The following is a 12416-nucleotide window of genomic DNA, read 5'->3' on the forward strand; positions in this document are numbered from 1 at the left end:
GCAATTTCAGCCTCAGCAGCAGGAGCGGCAACAAGAACAACAGAATGCTCCATTCATGTCCTGGCTTATGATACAGCGTGATCGGACGGTGGCAAGGAACATGTGGACCACCACTGCTTGTGAACCATCCACTCAGGTTTTATTTCTCACAACCTGTCTTAATCCACTCAGATCTCTAATTTCTTCTCCAATAAGACGATTTGGCATGCTGCTGAGAAAGGCTCAACACTACACATAATTGATTTTGGTATTCTGGGTTCCACGGCATAATTTTGTTCAGGGAGATTTCACTTCAGTACTAAGGATTTGGCAGCCGTCTGAGAATTTGATTTTGATCAGATGGAACTTGAGTGGAAAATGTTGGAGCGAAAAGGAGTGGAAATTGTTGGAGCGAAAATCAGTGGTGAAAGAGAGCTTTTACTCTTGGAAAAGAGACTATAATGCCATTGATATTTGATCGCGCATCTCACGAGATGATGCTTTCCATTAATTTTAACTGCTGGATTTGACAGAACGATCACAAATATGCTATTTTATTAGATCGAGGGTCAAAATTTTATCGTTAATTTTTGGAGGGCTAAAACTTTATCTGGGAAAGAGTTGGAGGGCCATTGGGACTCTTTTCCCTATATATATATATATATATATATATATATATATATATATATTGGCTTGATTAGAACCTTCTCAATTTTAGGAATCAATTTTAGACCAACCCTTGGGTTGACCAGTTCCAAAATTCCCCCCTCTCTCTCTCTCTCTCTCTATTTTGACACATTTGAGGAGATCTGTTTATTTCTCCTCTTGTTTCTGATACATTAATAGGAATTACTCTCTGTCCCAATTATTTAGTCATATTTGGGGAATACAACTTTTTAAAAATAATGGTTTGATTGTGATATTTGTACTTTCTCTTTTCAATTTTACCTCCACAAATTCAAAATTTAAATTTGAATTTGAATGGTAACATGCATTTGATTAGAAAGAAGGGTTATATTGAAAAGAGAAACTAAAAAGTGTTTTGACTCTTCCAACATGACAAATGTTTTGAGATATCCAAGAATAGAAAGTATGACACTTTCAATGGAACAGAAAGAATATATTGTATTTGACTACGTATCTCCATTTTGAGGGGGTTTTCTTTGTGGGTTTTCTTAATGACTAAGGAAGCAAAAGGTTATGCAGAATCTTCAATTAGTTAGATTAGTGGGATTTTGTCCATGACTTCACTAGTAACTAATTGAAGTCATACTAACGCCTGAGGAAAATAGAAATTTCAAGAGAAACGCCAGCTGCTCAGTTTTCAGTTTTCAGATGGTAAATCTTTGTCCTCAAATAATATCTCCCTGAATCCAAAATTAACCTTTTCCTCAATAAAAGGAAACAAAAAGAAAAGGCAGTAAATTCTAAGCTAACGGTAACTGTCAAAGACTTAATCTATACTTGAGGCATTTATGTTTGTTAGGGACTGTAATAGAACATCAACGAAGCAAACTGCTTAGTGATCGAGCCTTAAAAGCTGCAATTCTCCTCTTGGGAACCACATCTCAATCTTTAATATCCCCCGTAGCCAAGGCAGTGAATTCTGTTGTGAATGCCGGCTCAGCTGCTTTACCTGTGAAACTCTTATTCATTTTCTCCCTCTACTATTCTTTCTAGCAGCCCAATGATGTTCGCACAAAGGATAACCAGTAGAACATGGTTGAGAACACCTCCATCCCTTTCCATTTGAGCGACTGCATCTTGGATTAGTAATGTCATCCATTGTTTTTTCTTCCGTCTTGATCTCTTTTGCAGCTGGAGTACTGTTCATTATCAAATCTGCAATCCCTTCAGAATCGGTATCATCTTTGCACAGAACATGGTCACCTCTTACTTCGTTTGAGTATTTTCTGCTTCTTCTTGCACTCCCAATGTTCATGGTCTTCCTCTGCGACAGTTTTGTTGGGCTGTTGAGTGTAATCTTAACCTCTGATCCTGCCGCTTTACGTGGAATAGTATTCATCTTCTTGCTGCCCTTCCTCCTATTTCTCATATCAGTCCAATGATGCTCGCACAGTGAAGAACCAGCAAACCTCCGCTGAGAACACCTCCATCCTTTTCCACTTGCTCGGGCGCATCTTGTGTTTGTACTATTATCAATTGTTTCCTCCTCCATTTTGATCTTTCCTGCAAGCCCTTCAAAATTATCTTCGTCGAGAACATGGTCACCCCATTTTTTGTTTGCGCAGTTCTTCTTCTTGTTCACCTTTCTCTTAGTGGTCAAGTGAAGCTTACAAAGTGAACAACCTCCAAAACTTGGCTGGGAACACCTCCGTCTTTTTCCATCTGTCGGGGTGCATCTTGTGGTAGCAATATTATCCATGTTTTTCTCTTCCATTTTGATCTCTTTTGCAGCTGGGATTCTGTCCATCACATCTGAAGCTACTTCAAAATCATCAGTCTCGTTAAAAACATGGCCAACATTGCTTATGCATATTCCTGTTTTGCTTGCACTGCCAGCACTGGTGTGTTCTCTTTGCATCAGTTCTGAACGGCTGCTGATTGGTACAACTTTAACCTTTGATGAAGCTAATTTACGTGGATTACTGTCCTTTTTCTTCTTCCTCTCCTTTCTCCTACCATTCCTGGTTGAAGTCCAGTGATGATCACAGAAGGCATTACCAGCCAAACTCGGCTGTTTGCACCTCCATCCTTGCCCATTTGTGCGAGTGCATCTCGTGCTGGTAATGTTATTAATCATGCTGTCCTCCCCTGCCATATCCTTATCCTCTGCAGTTGGATAATTGATCATCTCAGGAGACCCCTTTAGATCATTATCTTGACAGAGAACATGGTCAGCCCTCGACGTAACTCTGCGTTTTCTGCCTGTTCTTGCATTCTCAATATACTTCAGTCCTCCTTGCGATACTGTTGGAGAGGTACTGCTTGGTGCACTATCTAAGTTCAGCAGTATTCTCCTCTTCTTAAAAGGGAAAATTTTATCTTCTTCCAGCCAATGTCCTCCTACATATACATTATACACATGCAATTAATCAACAATAGGTAGTAGTACTATTATCTCAAGAATCTTCCAACATGAAAAAAAAAAAAAAAAAAAACTTCCCACGTAGAACAATGAAATTAATCTCATGCATGCATAATAGAACATTAATTAAGATTATGCATGCACAATACTGTATTAGAAGACGACAATTGACATCAATATGGTTAAGGCATCTTTTCATGCCCTTTAGGTATCCTGTGCTCACAATAGCCTCACCATGTAAAAATGAAAACTATGTTTATCAAAGTACGTTCTTAACTCATAAGAAAGATATTTCTTCTCTGAGCCCCTCTTAAACAGTAAATTACAAACATTTTTTCAGGCAAATTACAAACATTTTGTTAAAGCATAAAAGCTTAAATCATTTTGTTGCTCTAAAGAAGAAAGGTTGTTTACCTTCTTGGCAAATATAGCTATCAGCTGATCGGGGGTTGCAATAATTCCTGCACATTTCACACAAAAAAACATGCAAAAAAAGAGAAATCTGTGGGCACATTTTGCTTTTTTTCTTTCACTAGTCTGTAATTGCACCCAGTATCAACTACTACATTATCAGCAGAATAAAAATGTCACTAGTCCATTGCTTTCCTATTTACCTCCATTTAGTAGAAGGAATCTGTCTGATATGCTCCATTACTGCATGCTTATCTACTGCAGCACCGCCACCCTGCAGTACAAATAAACAGTACTACACTATCACGGCACAACAATGACTGAAGGGAGAACCATCTTTTTGTGTGGATTTTTCCCTTTTTTGCACATAATTTCTTAATAAAATGGAAAATTTTCCTCTGGGTTCAACTTATCTGATCGTGTAACAAAAGAAAATTCTGGTAGAACTATAAAGCATTGAAGCGTGTAGTAATAGAGTACTAGTTATATTCGGTGGGCTAGATTCAACTGATAGTAATTAACAACATAATCATGCACATGTTCCGATATTATTTTTCTCTGTTAGGTAGTAATATTATAAAAGATTAATGAACCCAGTGATGATATCTAGAAATTTTTGTAAAAGAAAATTACTACCAAGTAAGTACTATTAACTAGAAACCTGTTGAGAAGAAATGGAAGATTCGGTTGATAGAAGAAGTGATGGGTGATGGGTAGGAGGCGATTCAAGTCTTTGTTGTAGTAGTGGGTGGAGAGTTGAAGCTGAAGCTGGAAGATCTGCTGGTGGTGGTGGAGGAGGAGAAGAGGCCATTCTTTTGTTTTTCTTAGATTTTCAACACTTCTCTTTCTATCAAGGAAGGAAATGGAAGAATTTCTTGTTGTGGGATAGTTTGGGATTCAGGTCTTGGAGTCTAAAATACTAGATATAATGGGGTGAGTGATGGCTGTGTAGGTAGGTCAAGAAATGATGTGGGCTGGGCACGCAAATGATGATGAAGCAAGCAAGAAAACAGATCAACGGGAGGAATATTCATGTGAGAGAAGGGATGTGAACAGGAGAGAGAGGAGATGGAGATACAATATATGCAGGTGATAGCTGATTCTTGGCTTTTTGTGGATTTTGGTTTCTAAACCTGAAGAGTCAGAACAGTTATGGTTTATGGCCTACTAGTGTTGCTGCAGTGGGGGGATCCGTTGCACATATATTGCTGATTCGCGTATTTTTGCACTGCAGACTTGCATCAGAGAACATGATCAATTTTGTGATACAGCTCATGTATACAATATGGTTGTATATAGTCTTACTAAAAGATATGGAGTCTAGTGCTAGTCTAGTCTGGCCAAAAAAAAAAATGCTCAAGAAAATAGATCAGAGCAGCAAGTTTTGGGGGGAAAAAAAAATCTTGACAGGAATTGAGTTAAATTGGTCCACTTTCTGTTTTCCTGTGCTAAAATTTATGTACCTTTTGAATAATGGCTATCGAAGTTGAGTTGAGTTTAATCGAGTAGCAATCAATTCTTGAAGCCTGGAAGGGCTGCTGCAGTTTTCACAGACTTGTTTTATATCATGGAGTTTGTCGTCAACAAATTCATTTCTAGAAGTTTATAACAATTGCTTGTTGTAACATCGTACTCACTTTTCTCACGAACTGCTAATAGCTAGTCAAAATACAACTAGGCATTGCATAACTAATCCATGTGCAAAATTATGATAGAATCACGCATCAACTACTTATAAGCAAACTACTGATTGATCGATCCTTGACAACTCTAATCCTCTTCTTTGGGAGAACATGATCATCGTCAGAGTCTTCAGTATCTGAAGAACAAGATCTTGTACCCCTAAACAACACAGTGAATTTGTTTGCAGATGTGGGCTGATCATGATGATCAGCAAATTTACGTGCAATAATCTTCTCCTTCTTCTTCTTCTTCTTGGTTTCCCTACTCTTGTTTAATTCCCAGTGATGCTCGCACACATAATAACCGGCAAGACTTGGCTGAGGACACCTCCATCCGTGCCCGTTTTCGCGCCGACACCTCTGGCTGCTGCCTCTTGTACTACTGCTCTTCATGTTCTCAGCTGCCAATATTCTGGTTCCGTTTGCCCCTCCAATCCATTCAAGATCATCACCATGTTCATAATCCGTAACATGGTCAGCCCATTTCTTTTCTGTGCGTTTTCTGCTTGCTCTTGTATTCCCACCATTCTTCAGTTCTCTTTGGAAAGCTGTACCAGTGCTGCTGCTTGGCACATAGTCCATTATATCCAGAATTCTTCTCTTCTTCAAGGGGAAAATCTTGTCTTCTTCAAGCCAGTGCCCTCCTATACTAACTAACAAATTACAGTGGCACAAGACCAATATTAATCTTCACAAGCATAACTATATATTAAAACCCATGCATGCGTCAAACTAAACATTATTACCATATACAGGATATCAAGAAAACACAGCAAAACATCAGTTTGATTCCAAGACACATTTTCCTGCTTAATGATATGTACTTTAGCCCTTCTATGCATATTTTGCTTGACTGTGCCGTGGCAGGTAAAAATGCTCTTTGTTCTCAAAAGCAAAACAATGTGTCCCTTTATTTGGTCTCTTTTAGTTACCACCAAGAAAAAGAAAAATGTAAGATTTCTTCGTAAATCCATGAAAAGGGTGTACTAATTTATAGCAGGTCCTAACAACTTTTAGTGGGTGATACAAAAAAAAATGAACGAGAATACCTTGTTGACGTGAAAAACAGGAAGGGAGAGAGCGATTATTTGCTTCTCCACTGCGATTCAAATAACTCCTGTAACATGTAACACAGAATAATAGGTTAAAATAATGGATTCCTTTCTTCTTTAAAATTGAAAGAAAAAGGAAAACAAAGATATTAGACAGGCGTTTTTCCTACTCTTTTACAGCCAGATTATGATAGTACCTCTGTAGCATTAAAATGGGATGAACGAATAGAAATGGAAAAGTACTAATTAAATCACCCAACCTCTGCTCAGCACCAACAACCGCACTGCTCTTCACCCCTGCGGCCTTATTTTCTTTAATGCTTCCAGTCACCATTAGTTGCTGTTCATCATCATCATCAACCTGCGTTGATACACCAGAATCATAACAAATTGCTCTACACGATAACCTTTGAATTTCTAATGCTCGTATGTAAAAATATTACTAAAAAATTGTTGCAAGTACTATATATATATGTTTTCCTGTAAAAGAAAGAAGTCATGATGCGCATGAAGAAAACAAGAAACTAAGAAACTTGAACCTGTGGAAAAGAAACGGAAGATTTGGTTGATGGAAGTTGTGATGGATGATTAATGGTGTGAGGCAGGGGCTTCAAGGGCCAGAGAACTGAAGTTGAAGATTGAACATCTGGTGGTGGCGGTGGTGGATAAGGAGGAGCCCATCTCATGTTAACAGAACAGTAGAAGGAATATCAATTTGTGTGTGAGAGCAGGAAGGACAGATTGAGAGCTCATAAATATATATATATACATTGTACTAGACAACATTCTTGAAAAGTCAGTTCGTACGATATATGGAGGCAAAAGTTCAGAGGGAGCAGATCAACTTCCATTTGCGTGCGGGTGGCAAGTGGTGGCTGGCCCTGTCCTTGTGGCAGTAGCTGCAGTGGTGAGTGGCGACCAATTTAGGTTTGGGGCAATGGGACAGACAATGCCGTTTGCGTGTTTCTTTTCCACTTACAGTAACGTCCCTGCTGCATAGTATTTGATATGGACGAAGCTCTCAAGAACAATATCATTATTGAGAGAATTAACTTGGAGGAATTACCTTAGGGAATTATCATTTTCACTTGTATATTCTTGGGGCAGGATGCACAGGCGCAGTCCAGCAAAATTGCGATACATTACTCCCTGTGTTGAAAAAAAAAATTGGAGGAAAAAAGGCTTTGCTACTTACTATTCATCAGGTCTCAATGCGTTTTCTGTACATAAATATTTGTAGTATATATACTACTGTCTTTGAACGATTGAAACATTTTAGTGATCACAAAATTGAAACTTCTCACGTTACTTTGTAGAAAAGTAGCAGCATATATATTCTCGCACTTTCTTTCATAGTTCTCTTTGGATTTATTATCTGTGGGATTGTTAAGGAAGTTTATCACAGACTTTCTTTTTTTTTTGCATGCTCAACAAATGTGAGTTCCAAATGCTTGTCTCAGTTTGTAGTCATGACTCATGATTTAGTGGATGGATGGTGAATTAGTCATGCAACAAGAAGCCTTAATCCCATCCTTACAAAACCTTTGTGGCTGGACGTAGGATCTGTATGAGGGCTGCCTGATTGGGCTTTCCAAAAGTGTCAGCAGCCTATCTCCTTAAGGGCCTGTAATTTTTATGGATCCCATGTTAGGAAGTCCATGGGGAAAACACAAAAGTGAATGTGGTTATTCTATTACCCAGCTTGATGACGATCAGACTACAGAGATCTCATTTTCAATGGGCAAACAGCTGCAAAATCAATGCAGGAAAGGCTTAACTTTTTCTCGTCCGCCTGCTAGATTCCTGGATTGGGCCTCAATACACTCCATCCATCTATGTTAATTGCATCGTATTAGAGGCATTTAACATTTCATGGTTTTAGTAGGAGTCACAGTAAAGTTGCTCGTGTTTCAGTTAAGACTGCAAAATTCATCTGTTATCATACCTATTGGAGAAAAGATACTCCAGATTTTGTTGTGCCATTTCTAGTGATGGATTTAATGGAAAGTAACGTAATTTTGACATTTCTATCAAAAAAAGAAAAAAGAAAGCAATTGATTTTTATTTTTTTTTTACGTAATGGCACGTCTAACCTAATCTAACCTGCTTCCACGGGGAGGAGCCTACTCTAGGGGTGGCCCAATTGAGTCGAAAGAACTTAATGGGAACTGAACCACTATCAGATCAAACGGGGTGCACCATGCACCCGTATGGATTTAGAACAATTCTCATATAGAAGCACATTGATGGAAGATAAGGTTTGAACTCTTGACCTCTCATCCTACAATTAATGTGGTGGTCAATTCCTTTAGATGGAGTTGGTTAAGCAATTGATTTCATATATGTCTTTTTTTGTTCCTTTTGGAATAAAACATTTGAGGGTAGGAACACCTAGCCACAATCCAACAGTTTACTATAAACAAAAACCTATTGAGTACACGCAATAGCTCACAAATCATGTAACGTGTCTTCTAACTTGCCTTTTGGAGTTTTCATCTCAAGGAGTTGGAGGTTTTCTCATTTCCAGCTTTACATATATCGATTCGAACAACAAATCATTTCCATGAAAAAATTGTAGGAAAGCAGAAAAGGGATCATGGGTAAAAAAAAAAAAAACTGTTTCACAATTACACCACTTCTACTTCAATAATAATAACACAAGCAGTGGTTAATTTGTTGGAGATAAATGGGTCATTTTAAAATCCATTTCTTGCACTTCCTAGCACATGGAAGTCTTGTATTGAATGGAATTCTTTTTTGAGTTTTTCTTGGAGACCAAAAAAACAGGGGGAGGAGATAATGGGCAATGAGTAGTGACGGAATTCGGAGGCTGCTTAGACCGGAAGGGTCTTCATATTCATGAGCCACAAATACATAATGCAGATATGGAAATGAATGACCACTTGAAGCTACTCTTGCACTGCAGCTTTCTCCACCGAACATATATTCATGCTTTCCACCATTTTCCTTCATCCTTATCATTTATTCTTGTGTGCCCTGCCTTTCATGATTCAATCGTGCAAGATTATCTTCCCCAGACGAGCTTCACATATTAGTGTTTATGTACATTCGTAAGCCATGATGTATCCGCCAACACATGTTTGGACGGATCCATGTATTCGAATCCTACTACTACTGGTGTAAAAATTTTAATGATGATTAATTTGTAAATTACCCTGTAAAAAATCTGTCTGATTCGAAAACCATATCTTGACTCGTGTAACTAGAGTCGGTGCCGTGAAATTAAAATTTACCAAATAGTGAAAAAAAAAATTGGACATTATGTATCATTGGCAAATAACGCTGCAACTTAGGTGGGTTGGCGAGTCGAATCAAGTCAAGTTTGAATAGCGCTGTGTTTGAGCTCGAATTCGATCAGGCTACTCAAATTTGAACTTGAACTCAAACTCGACTTAATTGATCAAGAGAACTTGTAGCTTAACTCCTCTCGTAGGGATAATATATTAACTCGAACTCAACTCAATAAAACTTGAGCCTTATCGAGGTCAAGTATTTGAATAAAAACTCGAACTTTGGTAGAATATAGACCCATAACGATTATTTCATAATTTAAATAAATATATTATATAAATAATAGAACTACTCGATTAGGCTCCTCAAGCACTCGAATAGCAGCATATAAAGGAGTTCGAACTCAACTTGAAACTCGACACGAGTAAATTGAACTCGAACTCGAGTTCAAACTCAGCTTAATTTGACGGAGCTCAAAGTCAAACTTATTTTGACCGAATATTTACTGGGTGTTGGACAAGAGCGGCTTGATCCGGTAGCACTCCTACTCTAACCCAAAAACAAAAAGGGGAAGAAAACAAAGAGTAATATTTAGCATAAGCTATATACAATCACCCTTTAGTTTTTGTTTGGTTGAAAATAAGCCTGATTGCTACCAATTTTGAACTGAGCCATAGTAAAACAGCTGAAATTATGAAAAATTGATTGAGGCTCAATAAAGTGGACTGGATGATACTTTATGGGCAGGCCTTTCTCAAAGATTATCTTCCTTTTCTCCAAAAAATCAACAGAGAACAACGACGCATGGATTCTGCGCAACAATTTTCTTGATTTCTTACACACCCTGGAATGGCCATCCATTTAATTGTCAAGAGTAAACGATCTTGCCAACTAGCTGCATCAAGAATAACTGTCCCAATCAAACGCCAAAATCTACTGCTCATGGCTACTCACGAGTCAACTAAAGAATCCACAAACTTCGGGTGAACTGAGTAAATAAATGAACCACAACAACTACAAAGCAAGAATATAGTAACTAAATTTGGACCAATTAATTACCATCAAAAGCTTCAACCGTCAAATGCTTCATATGCAGAGCCTATACAGTGATTACGTGCAAAGCAATATGGCATGATCTGCCATGCTGATTCTACTTCAGAAGAAAGAAGGAATTGGTAAGCTCATTATGGGATTTACCCTCTTGCTGTTTTCCATATTGGCAGTTTCTTCTGGAGATCTTTTATAAGTATTTTGTAATCTTTGCAGTACTAGTACCTGAAAGTACCAAGTTTGAAAAAAAAAACAAAAAAGTACTAATGAATGGAAGGTGCACAGAAGCTCACATGGCTGATTCTGCCGACTATTAGAATAGAATGAAGGTTTGATGCATTAGGAGACACGTATTGCTGCCAAGAAATGCGTGACAGAGCAAAATGAGTGTGAAATTGACGATATTCAACCATATTCCATTGTCTTTTTGCTGAGCCAAAACTTAGGGGGATTGAGTTTCAACTGGAGCAAGTATCATACAGTCGGTGGAATGGAACAAAGTGGTTGGCAAATTCAAGGTGAAGAAGACTTTAATGAATTCGGACCCTCCTCTTTTTTCTTTCTTTTTCATGCAGCTCCTTCTTCCCGTTTCAACGATGTGGGGTTTCTTTTAAGAAGATGTTGAGTTTATGAAAATGCAATTTTCGGTTTGATTTGAATGTTATGCCAACATTTCAGATATTTCTTCGCGATAATACAACCAAAAAAAAGTGGTGGAGATTTATTGGGAGGACATAATTCTTAAGTTATGGTATCGCCATCTCATCAATCATAAATACTCAACTAATTTAATTATTTTTTCTTTTGTTTGGTACAACCAAATAATCAAATCAACGTCCCTTGATTTGATTTGGCTATTTATGCTGTGGTTTGCGCAATTATTGTAAAAGACTTATATGTTGTCAACAGTAGCATTGGTCTGCTTCTCAATTGTTGGATTAGTTCAAAATCAGCAACAAACACTAACTCAAGGGACTTCACCTTTGAAAACTAGAAGGAAAAAAAAAAGAATCTTGTATATATTCTTCACTAGTCGATATTTGTTGCCTTTATAGGATAAATTTATTCTTCTAACTCAATTAGTTTCTTTTTTTTCCCTTTTCTTTTCACTAAGTTCAAAATTACAATCATTAGTTGTTTAATTCCCGATTAAGAAACGGGCCTAGTATTATATATCGGGTATATTTTGTATCCATTGATTGTGTATACAGAAGCGGAGTTGGATACATGTTACGTATACAAAACATAACATTCAATTTCAAATTATAATTAATTATCATACATTTAATCCCGTCTGTGTACAGACAATAATTGTGTATAGGCAATGAGTGTATATAAACTTTATCCTCATATATTTAACAAAACAAAAAATTTCTTTTGTTACTCAATCGTCCTTCTGAGCCCCGGCTTGATTAGTTGGTTAATTGTCACCTCAAAGCTATAATTCCAAGCTCTGGCTTATCAATTAATTATCAGGACAAGACTCCAGGATGAGGAAACTTATCCAGTTAGATTGCTAGAAACAACAACTCCAACAGATATATTACTGTTTTGAGAGAAGACCGACAACTCCAATAGTGTATATATATATTTTTTGTCCCTTTCTTTTCCTACCAAAATTTTTTTAAAAAAAATGTCCCTAACATTTCTTGTTAATCAGAATGTCCACTAAAAACCCGGATTTGTGCTTCCGAATTTCTTCCACTGCATAACTTCAACCCTGAAAACATGGAAGATTGAACTATAAGAAAACTTTGGGGTTGATAATACTTCGTCCCCAGAACGTTTTTGGGGTGGTAATACTTTACTAATTTGGAAGGAACTATAGGGGAAAAAATTTATTCAGTCAGCTACTCGTTCGTTCCATTTATTTAATTATATTTGGGGCATTCAACTTTTTAAGAATAGAAATTTGATTATCATGTTTGTGCTTCTCTTTTT

General features: G+C 37.4%; 1 protein-coding gene and 1 long non-coding RNA gene across 2 annotated transcripts; both read right to left on the bottom strand.

Moving 5' to 3' along the window:
* Positions 1–5021: 5021 nt before the first annotated feature.
* LOC140009210 (uncharacterized) lies at positions 5022–6860 on the bottom strand. The gene is made up of 4 exons (XM_072054099.1): positions 6713–6860; positions 6434–6534; positions 6171–6238; positions 5022–5774 (listed from the first exon to the last, which is right to left on the bottom strand). The coding sequence occupies exons 1-4, from the start codon at positions 6857–6859 to the stop codon at positions 5164–5166; spliced, it is 927 nt and encodes a 308-aa protein (XP_071910200.1). The 5' UTR covers position 6860; the 3' UTR covers positions 5022–5163.
* Positions 6861–9717: 2857 nt separating this feature from the next.
* On the bottom strand, positions 9718–11116 carry LOC140009528 (uncharacterized). Its single transcript, XR_011816964.1, has 2 exons — positions 10485–11116; positions 9718–10320 (listed from the first exon to the last, which is right to left on the bottom strand). It is a non-coding gene; the product is annotated as an uncharacterized lncRNA (long non-coding RNA).
* Positions 11117–12416: the final 1300 nt, after the last annotated feature.

Source organism: Coffea arabica, chromosome 6e, assembly GCF_036785885.1.
Source record: "Coffea arabica cultivar ET-39 chromosome 6e, Coffea Arabica ET-39 HiFi, whole genome shotgun sequence".
NCBI classification, from domain to species: domain Eukaryota; kingdom Viridiplantae; phylum Streptophyta; class Magnoliopsida; order Gentianales; family Rubiaceae; genus Coffea; species Coffea arabica.